The sequence below is a fragment of the Lissotriton vulgaris genome, unplaced genomic scaffold (genome assembly GCF_964263255.1).
Source record: "Lissotriton vulgaris unplaced genomic scaffold, aLisVul1.2 SCAFFOLD_482, whole genome shotgun sequence".
Taxonomy (NCBI): domain Eukaryota; kingdom Metazoa; phylum Chordata; class Amphibia; order Caudata; family Salamandridae; genus Lissotriton; species Lissotriton vulgaris.
This window is the reverse complement of record NW_028251556.1, coordinates 375,640-394,916: the sequence shown is the minus strand read 5'-3', so window position 1 is coordinate 394,916 and position 19,277 is coordinate 375,640. Positions and strand designations below refer to the sequence as shown.

At 45.0% G+C, this 19,277-nt stretch overlaps 1 protein-coding gene across 1 annotated transcript in view; it reads left to right on the top strand.

Annotated features, from left to right (window-relative positions):
• The window catches only part of LOC147662847 (E3 ubiquitin-protein ligase TRIM39-like), a 234,026-nt gene that overhangs the window by 148,165 nt on the left and 66,584 nt on the right, over window positions 1–19,277 (top strand). The window contains exon 3 of the mRNA XM_086950857.1: window positions 4,259–4,489. Within this exon, the coding sequence (XP_086806983.1) occupies window positions 4,259–4,489 (231 nt within the window). The remainder of the gene's footprint in view (window positions 1–4,258; window positions 4,490–19,277) is intronic.

Below are 19,277 nucleotides of genomic sequence, written 5' to 3'. Positions count from 1 at the left end.
AGTAAATCTTAAGAATCTCCGGGATAGGTTTTGAGCCCAATTTTGTTGAAAATCTAAAAATTGCCGCAATACTTTTTTCCATAAAATTGGATCCGTTTGTCGCCATGTCCTTCCACCATGGTCCTTTAACTTCAGACTGAGAAGCGTTAATAGAGCTTTTGAAAACTCTTGTGGACATGAATCAGTGTTGACATCAACTATACACAAATTAATCGTGTATACATATGTCCTGATCATTTCCAAAATTACAGGTAGAGGCCAACAATCTAAGAGATGAATTATACTCCAAAACAGACTCTGCTGCTTTCTAAAGAAATTAAATTGTTCAAGTAAAATACTTAGCTTCCTTGTAGACATTCCATCCTTCTTGCACTTCGGCTGGTGCATCTACCTGTGGCAGGTTATCAAAAATGTGCTGTCCCTCATAACCAAGGTGACCATAAAGAAGAATAAGGTTCCTTTTTGCATCAAATTTCATGGCATCATTGGCAACCAAGTAATTTTCAAAAGATTTGAACCAGTGTTTCCGTTGCGTCACTGGTTTACCAAGAGCAGTAAGAAAATTTGATATTTGAAGCAACTGATTGCTAGAAGCCATAATGAAAACAAGCACTGGCGTTGCCAATAGGTTTCGCATTTGGAAAGTTAGAGCTATTGGTTTTGTAAATGACATTTTATATTTATATATAGATATTGACAATGCCAATAACGATATATAAATATAAAATGTCATTTACAAAACCAATAGCTCCAACTTTCCAAATGCGAAACCAATTGGCAACGGCAGTGTTGTGCGGGGAATGACACTTGCTCATCTAATACGTTGCAGTTTGTTTTTTGTGACGGTAGAGCGTTTCAACAGGCGGTGGGAAAGCTTGTGTCATTTGACAGCCAGTCTGTGACGTTTTTTCTTTCTCTGTGATATTGTTATTGGCCCACTCATTGCCTCCCGTCTCGACAGTGTTCGGACATCAAGTATATGTGATTACGAATAGGCCTATTGTGGAAATGACTGCATCATTTATTGTGAAACTAGCTCGGGTTAAATAGATCCTTTCTTTTAGGTATGCAGGCATTAAAAATAATATAAAAACAGACCAATTCACAGTTTGTGACAAAGCATAATAAATGCAGAAATGGTTGATTCCGTCATCGGACCTCAGTCAAAAGGTAGTTCGCAGTGTACGCATCATAAGTTATAGAAAAATTGCATTTTTCTCGGCGAAGCAGACTAAAAATTCAGTGAATGGGCAATTACGGTGTTTAGTTTTAATTGTCGCAACTAACTGGGGTTTAATAGATCCTTTCTTTTAGGTATTCAGGCATTAAAAATAATATAAAAACAGACCAATTCACAGTATGTGACAAAGCATAATAAATGCAGAAATGGTTGATTCCGTCATCGGACCTCAGTCAAAAGGTAGTTCGCAGTGTGCGCATCATAAGTTATAGAAAAATTGCATTTTTCTCGGCGAAGCAGACTAAAAATTCAGTGAATGGGCAATTACGATGTTTAGTTTTAATTGTCGCGTGCGGGAAGGACATCATTAGCGATTGTTTTAACATACCACAAGGATGCTCTTCTTCCATCAGATTTAAAGTCGTTCTTTGTAGGTTCGGGAATGCGAGCGAGGGGAGGAGAAGTGTGGCAGGCAGATGCGCGGAGGGAAGCTGGATAGGGGCGGGAGACCCTGGTGGGGGGGCAGGAATGCGAGCGAGGGGAGGAGAAGTGTGGCAGGCGGATTAGGGAGATGCGCGTGCTTGTGTGGTCACGTGACCCGCTTGTGTGGTCACGTGACTCACATGCACTGTGAAGAAACCGCAGTGGTTTGACGAGTCGATCGAGCCCTTGAATTCTCGCCTATTACATTCGCAAGCGAATGATAATAGGCGAAACCTAAAAACGGAAGAAAAATGGCTAAAAACTCTAAAATATAGTGGACGTGCGACCTGCTGGCGCTGTGTTTGGGTGCTTCTTAACAAAGGCACATGAGTGCTACAGGCGTCACCAGATGAGTGCGTGATTGTGCTTGAGGGAATATTTCGGAGATGCCTTCTGGAAATGCCGGAAGACTCCTCAGGGTTGCTTTGTCTTCCTCATGGGGGAGAAGCAAACCCAGGATGAAGGAATGTAGAAATTCTCAAAATTTAGACACAACGTCCTTGATAAGTCTGCGCCAGTCGGTGGGCTCAATTACATCCAATCCTCATCGCCAAATTTTGTGATAGAATAAAGATCTCCAGCCACAAGTGAGTAGGAAGTTAGTCGTTGGTCATTTATTTCATTCAGTAAGCGTGAGCGCAACGAGTCCATGACTGCTCTTCCGACGTCCCCAGTGTCACTGCTCCAACTCAAACTGTTTAGCAGAACACCCAGGCCGCTGACACGGAACCTGAGCCACACTTCAAAAGAATAGATTTGTGCACCTGAGCGGGAGCACAAGAATACATTTGCGCTCCTGAGCGGAAGCATTGGGCATTAACAAGTTGTCCATAACAAAGACAAAGGACAATTTGTTCACATAAAAGCCAAACCCTTTGTTAATTTTTTTATATTAAAAAAAGAGGGGCGCGAGGCACCCCTCCTGGGCCTATTTCCTCCCCAGGAACCCCTTCCCCAGAGGTCGGCCTTTCTTTTTTACATTTTTTTTTATTTAAAGGGTGTGGTGCAGTGTGCTGCCCTCTCAGGCCATTTACTGCCCCAGGGACCCAATCTCCTGGGCCTGCCCCTCTTTAAAGCACTAACTATAAAAAAAAGGGTGGGCTGCGCAGCCGCCCTCCCGGACCAATTTAGGATCCGGGGTCCCCATCCCGCGGGGCCCGGCCTGTAGTGTGGGTTTCCTGGTCTCACCCAGGGCACCTACATTTAAAACATTAGGGACCGCGGGGGAGCCTGAAAGCCCCTGCGGTCCCTGCTGGCTCCCCGCCTCCTGCAGGAGTCAGCATTGCTTTGAGACCCAGGGAGCTGCTGAATATGCAGCTTCCTGGAACCCAAAGCAATGTTTCGGTTTCCCTGCTCGCTTCACAGTGGGTAGAGAAACAGACATGCTCCACTTGCAGCACGTGTTTGCTAAGGCTTATCGGGGCACCCCAACACATTGCTGGACCCAGACTTGGGGGGGTGGCAGCCGCAGGGTCCTGTAGGGCTCCATGAGGGCCCCACTTGTTAAGTAAGCCTCGGGCAGGTGGTATTTCTTTCTTATTTAGCCCCAGTATCCTATTATAGCCCATGTGGTTAGAAGTATTCTCTTTACTATGAGATCTGAGGTTTTGCCAGGCATAGAGTTGTGCAAATACATAGGTTGTAAGGTTTTTAGGAAACAGAGTGCATTCTCGAATCAGTTTGTATTGTAATTAACATGAATTGTAAAGTGTGTATCAAGAGCAGTACTGCTGAGCATCATGTATGTTGATGAAAGCCAAATGTACATCTCCCAAAAAGTACTCTTTCCTTTTCTATTATTCATACTCTGGTTGGATGAACCAGCTGCCTTTGCTTCAGACATGCTATGGAAAGGAAATCTCTCGCCAGACTTTCAGACCCAGCTCTAGATCGATGCTAAATCATGGGATTTCAATTGAGCAAAACCTTACTTCACAATCTGCAGTCACTAAAAATATTTACCCTTCTCCGCTTCCAAGCATTGTCTTGTTAATTGTAACCTACAATCTCTCCTCCATTGTACTTAATGCACCCACAACATGTCATCATAGGTCACACATGGAGTACACTTCTCTGCAAAGACACCTGCCGTCTCCTGGCACCACATCTGTCTTCCGTATTCCAATCAGCAGAGGCTAAAGCTAAAGGTCCTTTATTGGTTACAAAGCTGTAGCGTCTCCCATGATCTGAATCTTTTCACCAAATAGACAACGTATCGCACCCTAAGATCGGCAACTGATCCCTGTGTTGCCACAGTGCAACTTAAGACAAATGGTCAGTGCGGTGACACAATTACAACTTACCCATAAAGATTTCTATTAAAGCTTGAAATAGTCATTCCATTCCCTCTCAGACTACAAAACTCTGCCTCTGCGCCACAAAGACATCAAATAGTGGTACAGGAAATGTCCATGTCAGGGAGGAAATACTATGCCCTCTGATGTCCTTCTGGTCACCCCTGTCTCCGGTATGACACATATGATGTCCCTCAATCACAAAGTGAATGACTATGTCAGCCCCAGGTTCACTTGATAAGCCTATTGCATATTTCTGAGGTGGTAGCATTGTGAACATATGATTTTTCTTATGTTGCAGGCCAAGTTTAAGAGCCAGAGAGAGCAAATCACTAATGAGTATGAGAAGCTCCAGCAGTTTTTGGAGCAGGAAAAATGTCGTCACCTCAGCAACTTGGAGGAGAAAGAGAAGAAAAGTCTGCAGAACATCAAGGAGACAGTAACAAAATTAGAAGAACAGCAATTTGTCCTAAGAAGCTGGATTACCGAGTTAGAATTGAAGTGTCAGCAGCAGGATGTGGAATTATTGAAGGTAAGAAAAAGATTATAAATCCAGAGAACAAGAAGATAAGCAAACCATAATTTAAAAAAAAAAAATTATTGTTATTAAAACAAAAACTACAAAAACACTTACACAAGGCAATAGTACAATAATGACGATCATGAGTCCATAAAGAGTGCTACTCCAAGCAGATCGATTACACATATTACAGTTATAGTCATGTGCAGGAAAGGAGGCAGCGAGGAAACAGTGCAATAAATACAGTTGTAAATGATACATGGAATGTCTTTCAGGGGTATAAGGAAACTTCGGGGGCGATGTCATGCGGGGGAGTACATATATTTCCACGGTAGGCATTCCACTGTGACCAGACTCTGTTCCATTGTTTAGGTCTACCCCGTGCCAGATACACCGTTTTTTCCCGAAACATGCACCAGCCCATGTTTTCCATCCATACCGATACCGTGGGCGGCCTCTGGGAACCCCACAGCTGTGCAATATCTCTCTTGGCTATCATGTTACCAAGGGTCGCCCATCGGGTCTGAGCAACATTATAATCATTCGGCTCCCACACGTTCAATAGGCAGCGCCTGGCTTCGGGCGGCAGCGACACTCCAGTGACCCCCTCCATCTCAGCATGCACTCGGGCCCAAAACGCCACCACCTCCGGACATTCCCAGAGAATGTGGAGGAAGGTACCTGCCACAACCACACTTGCATAACCCATCTAAAGAATAACCCATTCGAACCAAACAAGGACCAGTGACGTATACACGGTGTAGGATCTTAAGCTGGACAAACCGAAGGCGGGCAGGTATGGCCACCTCCTTAGGCGATGCCAACACAGATTGCCAATCCTCGTCATCCAGCTCCTACCCGTCAGCAGTCCATGCCTCCCTGAGTTGAATTAGTAGATCAGCCCGATTATTAATCAGCTTTTTATAAATTAATGAAATCGTGCTATCAGGTACATAGCCATCCAATATGCGATCTTCAAGAGGCGAGGACACGGGAATATCAGTGCCCACAGCAAAAACCGACAGTAAAGCATGGCGCACCTGCACATATCTAAAGAATTCCTTGTCGCCGAGCTCATATTCCACCCTCAGCGCTTCAAAGGTCTTAACATTCCCCTTTGACCAGAGGTCACCCACTCTGCTGATGCCTATCATGTCCCATGTCGAAAGCTTTCGTCCTCCACAGACCACCCAATCTTTCAGATGCATACAATGGGGTTGCACAAGTCAGTCGATCACACCATCCCAAAGCAGCATTCGCATCATGCCAAACTCGCACAGCAATTTTGGTAGGCCCTGCCAGTGTCCTGTCAACCCCCTTGGAATAAAGCGCCCTGCTGTAATTCCCACCTGGTAAGAGGTATTTGTCCATCTCAAAAGCTGGGGTAGGACCGGGTGCGTAGGTTGCTGGGTTGATAGCACTTAATTGAGAGGCCCAATAATAGCGCCTGATATCTGGGAGAGCAATGCCCCCATCGTACCAGGGAAGCGTAAGTTTGGGGAGAGCAATGCGCGCACGCCCGTCCCAAACCAAACGCCTCTGCAGGCTTTCCACTTCCCGAAAATAGCTTGAAGGAATTGGGTCAAGAGAGTTTTGGAGTGCGTACAAGAATCTCGGCAGCGACATCATCTTGAAGAGAGCCGCACGCCCTAGCGACGACAGCGGCAACTGATGCCAGCGCGTAACATCAAGTTTCAGCCGCTGGAGAGGGGGAAGCAGATTGCGAACATGGCGAACAGCAGGATCCAAGGAGACATAAATCCCCAGATACTTAAAACCAGTATCGGTTACATGAATTGCGAATCTACAAGGCAGCGGAGGAAGACCCCCTGCTAACACGTAGACACAAGATTTCATCCAGTTAATAATGAGACCCGAGTTCTTTCCAAAGGAGGTTAACACGTCAAAAAGCACATTCAGAGATTTCTGTGGGGATGTGAGGTACAAAAGGATGTCGTCCGCATAGAGCGAGATCCGATCCTCAAAATCGGGGGTCCACCGAATGCCCTTTATCGAGGGCTCCCATCGGAGCCACGCGGCCAACAGCTCCAGTGCAAGGGCAAATAACAGGGGGGACAGCAGGCAGCCCTGCCGATTGCCTCTCCCAAGAGCAAATGTACCAGACACCTTTCCATTAACCACCACCTGAGCCAGAGGCCTCTCATAGAGAAGTTTCACCCAGGCGGTGAATACCGGGCCAAATCCAAATTTTGCGAGAGCCGCCCAAAGATACGGCCATTCTATCATATCAAAAGCCATCGTGGCGTCCAAGGAAGCCAAAATGGCCGGCTCCGAGCGAGTCCCAGCCCTCGGGAGAACTCCATGGAGTCGCCGAAGAATAAGGGCGGTATGGCGATGTGGGATGAAACCGGACTGATCCGGGTGGATCAAGTCACTGTTCACCTACATCAAGCGATTAGCTAACTATTTGGCTAAAATTTTAGGTTCGGCATTTAAAAGTGAGATAGGTCTATACGAGGCACAACGGTCACACGGCTTACCCTCCTTAAGAATTACCATGATGGTGGCCAGTCGCTGATCTGCAGGGAGAGAACCAGAGTCCAGTGCCTCAAGGAACATTCCCCTTAGATAGGGCGCCATTTTGTCGGGTCGCAATTTGTATAGTTCAATGGGCAAACCATTGGGACCCCATAGCCTTACCGGAACGAAGGGAACGGTGGCAACCGCGACTTCGTCTGTCGTGAGAGGGGCGTCCATGAGGTCTCCATCAGAGTCGGAAGGGCAGGGCAATGCAATGTCCCGCAGCAACAACTGGGAATTCTCCTCATCCCTATCACAGACCGATGAATACACAGTCCGGAAATGGTCCACAAAACATTCAACAATCCCAACTGGGTCACTGACACACACTCCATCCGGCCGTTCAATCACAGGGACAACACGATTCACTCTTTCCTTCTTATCGAGCCACGCAATCAATTTACCAGCTTTATCGCCACATCATACAACCTGCCCTGTTGCTCTCTGTTCATCACTTTAGCAGCGTCAGTCACCAGTGCTTTATAATCAGATTGTTTCAGGCTGAGGGAATGTAGTTTAGAACGGGTGACACCCACCTCGAGGTCACTCTCAAGCACAGTTATACCAGTCTCAAGGCGAACCAGTTCCTCATATTTGGCCTTCTTGGCAGCAGCAATCAACGACAAAGAATGCCCACGTATGACCATCTTGAAAGCCTCCCATAATGACACAGATGAAGAAACAGACCCCACATTATCAAGGAAGTAATGATCGATAGATTTTATCAGTTCAGAGCGGGTCTTAGGATTTTGAAAATACCAGGGGTTTATGGGAGCTACCCTGCCCTCACCACACACTCCGGCCTCCACGCACAGCCACAGGGGAGAATGATCCGAAATGCCCCTTGGAAGATGTCGAATTTCTCTAACAGAGGAGGATTGGGCAGCTTGCATTAAAAAATAGTCAAGCCTGGAGAGGGTCCCGTGGGCCCCTGAGTGGAAGGTATACTGTAACTGCATAGGGTGCATCAACCTCCAACTGTCTTTAAGCCCAAAGGTCTCCAACAACTCACTCAACCACAACTGAGACCTAGCTAAGTCCCTAGGAGGGTAGCGATCCGAAGTGCCAGAGACAACAGAATTGAAGTCCCACCCAAGATTACCAGACCTTCAGGAAGCCCCAGAATAGCCCGCCCAATATCAGCAAAGGTGGAAGTCTGCAGGCCCGGGGGGACATAGATTGTGAGTATAGAGAGTGTCTTCCCCTCCCATCTATCAGTGAGCGCAGCATAGCGCCCTCTGTCGTCAAGTATTACATCATCAATTTCATGGGGGAGAGAGGACCGAACTAGAATGCCAACCCAATTAGAGCCAGAAGTAAATCCGGAGTGGGCTACTAGGCGATATCCACGTCTATTCATAGCTTGACATGCGTTACCGATTAAGTGCGTTTCTTGTGGAAGAACAACATTAGAGGAATGACGACTCAGGAACTGCAGCACAACCCCACGTTTTATCCTATCACCCAACCCGTTAACATTCCAAGACAGCAGTCTCAACTCACTAACCCCCATTCCCGGAAAGAATGCAGAGCACACCCCGCACGGAACACAATGATCGAAACAAAAGAGAATACAATACGGTGCCTTGTAAGAAATGACAAACAAACAAACACCCCCCCACCACCCTCCAACTTGAACCCGTTACAACGCCCCCCACCCTGCACCCCTGCGTACGACTCAAAAGCCACCCCAACTTGCAGTGTGCCAGTCGCCCAGACATTAACTAATCTACAAAAAGAAACCCAGGAGGAGGAAAGAGTCCCACTTCCCCCCGCCACCCTCGGGCCAATCTAAAATCTGATACAAGAAGAACACAATATTCGAACTCAGCTGAAGAAACAATTGAAGTGTTCAGACGTCGGGAGCCACAGTGTCACTCCTACTCCGGCGAACTACCCTCGGCACTGCCAGGGTGCTCTGATCTATCATCCCTTTTAGGCAAAGAATCAAGTCAGTCATGGACACTGTCCGGACGATCAAAGAAAAAAGTCTGATCCTCATATTCAATCCGAAGTCTAGTTGGAAACAGCATGGCGTACTTAAGCCCCAAGTCTCGCAGCCTTCACTTCACTCCCTGAAACCCCATTCTCTGCCTTTGAACCAGCTGGGTAAAGTCGGGGTAGACGTTAATGGTAGCGTTCTCGAACTTTACGGGGCCACCTACCCGAGAAGCCTGCAGGATGGCATCTCTGTCCCGAAAGTGGAAAAGTTTGGCAATGATAGGTCTTGGGGGGGCACCCGGCTTCGGCTTCCCACCCGGAACTCGATGGGCACGTTCCACAGCAAAAAATGTACTGAGTCCGGTGGGGGCGAGATGATTCAGGACCAGATCTTCCACCAGGAGGTCGGTCGCAGAGTTTTAGGGGTTTTCAGGAACTCCGATGATGCGTACGTTATTACGCCGGGCCCTATTTTTGAAATCCTCAAGTCGACGGGCAAGCAGTTGGTGTGAGGAACTCAGATTACCGACTTCGGTCTGCATGTCTGAGACATCGGTGGTTAGGCTGGAGGTCTTTAAATCCAACAACTTGACCCTCTCGTTAGTTTTCGCCAGGTCCGCTCTGATCAAGGTGACATCAACAGCCACTGTATCGATCTTCGAGGCAAGGGCCTCATACTGTTGCCCCATTGAAGCCTTCATGCTGGCAATGGCGCTCATAACATCCTGTAGGGACAGTTCTGAAGCAGCGGCAGGATCCGCCTTAGGGTCTTCAGGAGTACGACCAGTACCACTGGGGGATCCCTTAGGACAAGTGTAGCGATCCATAACGTTGGTTTGAATCTGTCCCCCACGGAGAGGCGTCTTAGTCTTGCGCTTCTCGTTTTTGGGTCTGGTGGCCATATTAGAAAAGGTGCCCCGGAGGGGCCCGCGAGACCTGGTGAAAATGGCCGATGGTAGCAATGCCAAAAATCAACGAAAGTGTGCCAGAACGATGTAAATGTCGAAAAAGCTGGATACGAGGCACTCGCAGATGGTGACACACGGCTATAGGGCAAAGCCAAGCCGGATCAGGGATAGATCTGAGCAGTCTTCCGATCTGACAAAGCCCGGAGTAGAAAACGAAACTGAAAGTTGAAACAAAGCTGTTCGGGGGAAAGCCCCTCTAGCCGTTGTTATTCAACTACTCCACAGCCTGCAAGTTAATAGAGCCCCCGGCCTCATTCTGGAGCAGGCCGCAAAAGTTCAAGTCGATGCAGGAGCGGCCCCCGAATTCCGAATTAGATTTTCAAAAGAGTATTGAGATCAGCCAAAGTTCACCTTCAAAAGACCATCTTCGAAATCAGGATATATGTCATGATACTGGCAAAGGGCGGCGAGGGTCTCGGGAGCTCTGTGCTCACACGTCCATCTTGGATGCCCGCAAAGCTCCTCCTCCAGCAAACCATAATTAGTGAAAGAAAGTATCAATACTGTAAGCCAGATCTAGTTGGAGTGATGCATGCTTCCACAACTCTCTGAACCCACTACAAAACATACAAAAAGTAATATGTTGGTTAGAAATAAACCCAGTGTCAAGTCAAGTAAAACGTTATTGGGACAGTTTTGGCTATAAAAGCGCACACACACACACCAAGAGTAAAAGGATAAAAATTATGCAATACATAATAATAGAGCAGCTCCAATATTTCATATACAATTGCCATGTATAGGTTTCTAAGCCCTAATATATGTTTGAGTTATGAAGATAGGACTGCTGCACCATCATAGATCTAGATAAAGTACAGTTTATACAGTCCTAACACATAATTAAAAACAATGCCCGCCAAAACATGACCTTTCTAATCCCGGTTTAGTGCATGATTAAACTGTTGCCTTCGCCATAAGGCTCCTGCTAAAAACTTGCAACCCCAAAACATATCAAAGGTGAGGGCAGCATTTGCAGATCTATCAGAGCTGGTCTCACTTGTGCAAAATGACAATGTTCTAAAAGTGGTAGGATATATTTTATCCAGCTATCGTTATAAAAACTACAAAAAAACATAAGATGTAAAAGATCTTGATCCAAAAAGTCATCACAAGATCAGGGTTTTAGGGTCCCTGGCTTAGAAAAATCCTTGGGGACCGTGAGACACCAGTGAATGTAATTAAACCTAAATTTCATTAAAAGAAAACCATGGTGTAAGTTTTTGATATAAGACCAAAAGGGTTGTTCTAGGGTCCCAGACTTAATATTGTATATTGTCTTATCGTGGGTTTATTAAGTTTGCTATTTTCCGTTTTCACCATCCTCCTGGTTAGAAATTGTCTTTTAATATCTATCAGCTCTCCAAGGTGCATCTGTCAGGTATGTGTAAAGAGCTCAGGGCGCCCCATTTTCGCTAGCTGCTGAGAGATGTAACCTAGCCAGGGAACGCCACCAGCCCTATCTAGCCTCATACAATTTTCTAATATGAATTGGTTCAAAGAAGGTGTGGAGCTAGACCATATTTTTAACCATCATATTAAGGGGGCCACTGCTATATGATCAGAAATGTAACCCTGCCCTAGTCCTCGTGCACCATAAAAGAAGGGGTGCTGGGGGGTACAGCTTAAGGTTTCCACAGCAGAGGAATTAAAAAGTACAAAGTGGGGGGCTCGAACTACAAATTTATGGAACACAAACCCACTAAGAAGTTCGAACCCTTCCAAGATTTCATCCAAATCCCAAGAGATAGGTCTCTCTTCATGAAAATGAGATATGGGGTACTCCCTCTGAATAAATTCATGGAGGGATGGAAAGGATTGAGGACTCATCCCCATACCTGCCCTGGGTGCCCATGTATGAGCGAATCTCTACCCCATTTCTTGTTCGCTTGTATAGCATATAAAAAACCCAGAACAAGATGGTTAAAACCTGTGTGTAGAGAGTTGGGAGTGAGAAATTTTAGAATTGCTCTGCGTATTCTCTCATCAGACACTACATCTCTGTTTGTCGTATGTGGGATTGCTAAGTATCTAACAAATGCATGGTTCATACGAACAAGGCTGCTAAAATCTGTCAAAGGTTAGACCATGGCACCCAACTTGTTACTTAAATCCACTACTGTATATGATCTATATGACTTCCTTATATAATTATGTGTTTTAAATGTAAATATCCTTTTATCTTTTTAAATCATGAAATTAAACGAATATGATATTTTTAATCATGTGAGTTTTATGTTTGAATTGTTTGTACTTATATGATATGTATATATCGAATAAAGTATTATAACAACAACATTACATAAAGCATCTTCCACTACCCCTTACTGGCAGGGTTTTCTTAGTGGTGACGGGCAGTTAAAACTGACCTGTACATCTGCCCATCTAAATTAGGTGGGTGGGTATAGAGTTCAGCCTCAGATGGGCCTTACTCTGTTGGACCATCGGAGGTGCATAACTATGTTTTATGTTTGTGGAATTTATAAGGCGCGTGACCAGCCTTGGGCATCTCAGCGCTGGAAGACAGAGGTGAAGACAGTCAGCACTTGATCCAACAGGAAAAGCCAGGTCTTGAGCCTTTTTTTAAAAGACAATTCTTTTTCAATGAGTCGAATCTCCGGAACTAGGCTGTTACAGAGCGTCGGAACCAGATGTGTGAAGGATCTTCCGCCCCATCTGGCTTTTTTAATTGTGACCGCTTTCATTAGAAATTTTGAGCTAGATCTGAGGTGCAGGTGAGGTGAATAGTGAGTGATCAATTTTTGGATGAGAACAGGGCCTCTCCCATGCATGGCCCTGTGAGCAAGACTCAAAGACTTGAATTTAATTCTGGCTTGGATTGGGAGCCAATGCAATTTCCGCAGTCCTTGCTTGGCTGATTGACGTCTGGGTATGCTCAGCAACATTCGAGCGGCGGCATTCTGAACAACTTGTAATATTTTTATGACATATTTGGGCGGTCCTAGTAAAAGAGGGAGTTGCCGTAGTCCAGTCTCGATATAACCAGGGCCTGGACTATGGTTCTCCTTGCATCCAAGGATGCTCCTTCCGGAGCGAATGTATGCGCTTTATAAATACCCATAAATATAAAAAAAATATATACATATCCTCTGGGAGCAAGGATATGATTTTCCTAATCAGACGTAACATCCCAAAACAAGTCCCGGACAGTTTATTAGCCTGAACCTCCATTGTTAATCTGTGGAGGAGACAGAGTAACTGCTGTGGATACGCCAGCGGTCCACCTGCTTCTAAATCTGTCCTTCACTTCAGAGTGAAGGTAGGCAGTCTCATGTATCATAACGTGGACCTTGTCGGACCACCACTGTGCTTCTGGGACTGTCTTCTCTAAAGAATGTGTACTGAGTTATTTTTGACTTGTGGGAATAATTAGGACTGCACCAGAGCTTGATTTATGCATCTGCTCAAACTACTGGGGGAACCAGCCATCAAGGAGTCATTCGGGGTGGGATTAGAAGGAGGGAGCTTGACAGATGCAAAGACACAAGAGAGAATTGTATTCAGGATCACTGGCTTGGATATCAAGTTTCATTTTGTAGTATTTAGTACTACTGTATGATTAAAAGGTATTCTCTTTTGTTGAAAGGCAAGCCCTTGAATTGCACTTTGAAGTTATTGTGTCTGTCGGTTGATTGTTGAGTTCTGAGATTGGGGGCTCCATACTGTTTCCCTGAGAAGCTAATGACTGGTCGAACTCTCTACCCTAAGAATCATGTGCAGAAAGGGTTGACTTGGCCCAAAAGAGCCATAGTAAGATGGACCCCAGGACAACAGTGGCAGATGACCTCAATGACTACAGTGAGACCCAATAGCCCCTGTTTCTGTGGCCTTCCTGAGTGGGTCTGAGAACCAATAACAGAGGCCTTTAAAAAGGTTCTAGGTAAACAATTTAATAGTGTAAATGAGAGGTCTGATGCTCTTGGGGGATTCCTGTTCTTTCCTAGGGACAGCGATATCAGATTCTGTAGACTGATATTGGGAGACGAAGACTGAGACTGTGGTCTATTTCTAGCTTATCATCTAGCTAAAGCTGTGTTATCTGACAAAAGTTTCAGACGTCAACATTACCATTCTGTTTAAAAAGCAGTGCAATCATCCTGACCATAGCCTATCAACCAAGGTTGAATCAATCTCCAAAGGGATAGATGGCAGATATATTAACATCAGATGAATGGTTTGGTTGCCCCCTGCTCTAATCTACCTTCCAATTTTTAAGATGCTTTACTGCTGATGGGTCACCTCCTCCAACACCTCAACACACATAGTCAACATTGACATTCGTTTAGAATGGATGGGGCATCTAGTTTAGTTCATCTAAGAAGTTATGTCACCCTTGCTCCTTCCTTTGTTTGTAGCACAATGCCTTTTCTCATAGAGTCATTGACTACGATAATATTATACGGACCTGTTGATTATTAGGAACCATTCTAGACAAGATCATGAACTGGCAAGGAAACCTTTACGGACCAAAGAAGTAGCAAATGTTGTTTAATGATTAACACAGCACTCATTGATTCCAGAGCACCAGGGTTCAGGGTTTCTTTTAACTGTACTCATCAATTCCCTGATCCAAAGATTCTGCTAGCCCCTCACAGATCCTGAGATGGATTTGCCTTTTAGCTGCTTTCAGAGCTGTGATTAATTCTGAGTTTACCAGCTTTTATAGACATATATTTGTTTGGACCTGCAGATCCTGCCTGCAAATACATTTCCACCATCATATAATAATGGTGTCCCCCAAAAAGCCATAGATCCTGGGTACAAATTGATACATACAACAAATGGTCCACACGGGTACATAGAAAAAGCCTAATATATCAACCAATCCTGTAAAAGAAAATGTTTCTTTTCAAATCCAACAAAAAGCAATAAAAGTTATGTCAGTAGAGGTAAGAGCACATAGAGAGATGACATCTCGCAAAACAATACACTTGAATGCAAAATAAGAATAAATTGTATGTAAGCAACACACTTTTTTAAGTTAGGTTTTTAATGTTGTTAATTTTTTATTTGGTCTATAGTTTGCTACCCCTTATTCAGTTTTTCACCATGTCCTGAAGAAGACCTTCTGTGAGGCTCTAACTGCCTCCCCGCTCCCACCTTTGTTTGGGTCGAAACTTCAACATTTTTCTCTACGGCCTGGATCAGAGTGCCGTCCACAGACTTTCATTATTGATTGAAGCTGTCACCTCTAGAAAGTGGAACAGCTCTGTAAATTCTTTTAAATATTGACTGACCAGCCGTTATTTTGGAATTTATTTGAGTATATTTTGCTGCCCTTTTATCTATAACAACCTATGCAAGAGCACTTTCTTTGGGCGCCTGTTGCACTTATTGGAGTAAACACTTTGTATATAAAGCGTTGTATGTATATCGATGTTTCCTGAATACAATGTGTTCTTGTGTTGCATTCAAATGTATTGATTTGTGTGATGTAGTATCTCCATTTGCTCTTCCCTCTACTGACATCACATTTATTGTTTGTTGGATATGAATTAAAAAAATATATTTTACTTGATTGGTTTATATATTAGGCTTTTACTAAGTACCCGTGTGGACCATTTGTTGTATGTATGGACATGCATTTCTGCATTATGCTTGCCATTCAGCTGACACCACTGAGGTCTGCGGGTCCAAAGATGTGTGGATTCAAATAGATATGATGTTTCTTTATTTCCTCATGGGATCGAACATTTGAAACTGTGTTTTTCATTTTTTAAATTCCATGTAGATAAAATGCCAAGTAGATACTCTACACCCCAATTGAACTGTGTTAAGCAGAGGAAGAGGTAACATGGGTTCCAGTACTTCCAGTGTAATAGATGCGGACAAAATAGAACATTTTAGAGTGGTCCGAGGTTCTTCAAGGTGTGAAAGAGTGACCGGGTCAAAAGAGAATATGCCATAGAGAGCCCCATGAGGGTTCAGATTGAAGAGAGAGTAGAAGAGATGTATCTGGCCTGGAGCAGAGTAGGCACTTGCAGCTGTTGAGAGCCTGGACCCTGCAGGAACTGTGAGGCCATAGGCCCTCTACAGCAACACCATACAGGTAGAATGGGACAGATAAGGAAGGGACTTCTCTGCACATTTTGTTTTGAGAGTAAATTAAAGCAAACCGATTGTGGGACACCTAGAATCTCGTACATCACAGAGAGCATCCAGCTCCCTAGAACAGATACTATGAAATGAAAAGGACATTTGTAAAGCTCGTTGCTACCTGGAGGCCTCCCAGCGCTAGGCATGACCAGTATTTGGGGGAGTGGAGATTTAGGAGAACAGAAGGTTTTTCAGTTGTTTACGGAAAGCAAGATGGCTGGGCTCTTTACGGAGGTGGAGAGGCAGTGTCTTCCAGAGCTTTATGGCATTGAGAGAGAAACGTCTGCCGCCGCTTCTGGACCTCTTAATTCTAGTCAATTAGGTGGAGTTCGTCTGAGCGAAGCTCTCTCCTCGCTTTGTAGGGGGGGAATCAATTCTGTGGACGATGCAGAGGGTTTTGAAACTGATTCGTTCTTTCACTGGCACATTGCAGAAAGCAGAGAGGTTTTGCGGAGAGGGACCTAGGTGTTCCCGACAGTAGTCTTGCTGCGCAGTTTTGGACCGTCTGCAATTTAATTACTGAGATCGGGGCCCCTAGATAGAGCACATTTCCGTTGTCCCGCCTCAAGAATACGAGGGATTGGACCATGATTTTCTGGACCTGGGGGGGAGGGAGGTGGGGTAGAAAAGGTAGCACCTTTCTGGCCATTCTGAGCAGTCCAAAGCAGGTTGTGAACGTCTTCCTCGCTTGCGCCTTAAATGTTAGATTCTGATCTAGCCAGATGCCAAGACTCTTTATTTCTGTCTTTGGTGCTGGGACTGGGCCCATGCATTTAGGCCAAATGGTTATGAGAGTCGTATTGAGGGTTTTACCCAGGATCCTAATCTCGGGTCTTTTCCCGATTGAGTTTAAAGTGGGACCCCCCCATCCACTTTATTACTTCCGTTAGGCAAGCATTCAGCGCCACAGGGTATTGTGTAGTTTGGTTCAGCGATATGACCAGTTGGGTGTCGTCAGCGTAGGTGACCATATGGATCCCGAAAGGAGCCACAATTGTGGCCAGAGAGGCCATATAAACATTCAAAAGTGAGGGGCTCAATGATGAACCCTGCTGCACACCACACAGAAGAGGCCAGGGTTTGGAGCTCACGCCTTCTTCAAAAACCTTGAAGGAGCGCAGCCAACGCAGTGCGGTAGTGGCTGGTCCAATATTGCTGAGACGATGGATCAGGACAAGATGGTTCACCGTATCGAATGGCGAACAGGTCCAGAAGTATGATGGCTGCAGAACCTCCTGCTTTCATCCACCACCGCTAGCAGGGCAGTTTCCGTACTTTGCTGTGGACGGACGCGTGTCTGGGAGGGGCGGAGCAGGTTAAAGGATTCCAGAAAATTTGAGAGATGTGGTTAACATATTTGTCGGTGATTTTGGCGATTCCCGGGAGAAGGGAGATGAGACGATAATTGCCAAGGTCTTCAGGATCCAGGTGGGGCTTCTTCAGGAGAGTTTTATAACCATTGCCCCTTTCCAGTGAGGAGGGACTGCTCCTGCATTAAGAGATAGTATCAACAATAATTTACCTGGTATCCTTATCACTTATATTTAAATCACTTAGAAAAAACCACGCTATATTCTTTTCGTGATTGGGTTATTTAATCACCCAGTTTTTTCAAAAAATTCATTATTTTTTAGATGGAAGGAATCTGACCTCCACAGAGCTATACATACAATTTACAAACATATATCACATACATTAATATACAATTCACATTTATATATACGAACAACTGAATTAACATAGATAAGACTTTTACAGTACTTTTCACAATACGACCACATAAAGGAACAAAAACCAATGTGGAACAAAGATAAAACTCTTTGTAATTCAACCCAATTGAACAAAAGTTCTTTTTTAAATTTCGACGATATTGTGTCTTTCTAAAGTATCATTCATATTTATTTGTATGGATCCTTTAGTTTGACTCGGTGATCATATCCCCGTACCGACGCGTTTCAAGCCCCACTGTCGCCTTTGTGGGCTCTCATCAGGGCATCTTAGTTTCCCACATTGGGAAGTGCGTAGTTCCAAGGGGTACCAGGGGGATTTAAGGGAGCGTTCTTTTTTTGATCAGGGTCTTGGGGAGAACCTGGTTCAGCGAGTCTTCTATCCAATTGCAGAAGTCCTTGTATGCTATGCAGGGCTGGGGTCAGGATGGGGTCTGGTCTTTTCCATCTCTTCAATCCATTTGTCCTGAGGGAGTTTGGACCATGGCCGGTCAGTGAGGTTTGGGCGGAGGAGGATGGGGGGGTGGAGAGCTGGGGGCACCATGAGAGGGGGACAAGAAAGTGGTCGTACCAGGGAATGGGGATAGGGTCATCTCCCAGGAGATTCTCTAAATTGGAAAACACAGAATGGAGACAGTGTCCTTATATATACTATCCTGTCTGGTCCTTTGCATCAACTGTCCTTAGCAGCTAACCCCTTCGCGGCACAGGCAGCTAGTAAAGGAGTTAAATTGCACATGAAGGAATGAGCACATATTTTTCTAATAACTAAGGAAGTATATATTTGTTCTTCCTCACATTATAGAGATTACATTCTTCACCCATCCAGTGTCATGTCCCGAAGAATATAAATCCTTTAGGTTTCTACCTAAGAATTAAGTGACGTGTTATGTTCTTTCATTGCTGAAGAGAGTGTTTCCCTCAAAATTGTTTTCATTACATGTGTTTCTCATTTTGGACTTTTATTTTAGCTTTGCCTAATTTGCCTGTATTTAGCTACCTGTAGGGGAGTCTGGGAGTGCTGAAGGGGTTGCTAGACCCCAGTTAAAAGTCACTATTATTTTACCAGGTCTAGTTTTTAACAACGGCTCGGCACCGGAGCTCAGACAAGCCCCTTAGTTGGGAGGGTTACGTGATGGCGCTTCTGCACAGTTCCTCCTGTCCACCAACACATTACCTTGCCATTTTATTATCTCATTTCCTTGTATTCATTTTAGGAGTTGCCTGGCTCCTGGATTCACTGGCCGTTGTCCGCCATTGCTAAAGGAAGTGTTTACCTCTAAATTGTATTTATTTTATGTGATTCTTGTTGTGCACTTTTATTTTAACTTTGCCTGATTTACCAGTATTAGGCAAATCCATGGGGAGCCTGCGTGTGCTAAAGGGGTTGCTGGACCCCAGTTCAAAGTCACTATTTGTTTGTCCGGTCTAGTTTTAATCGCGCCTCACTGGCTGGAGCTCATACCCACCCTCTTAATTGTTGGAGCCATTTATTGACGCTGGTGGCAT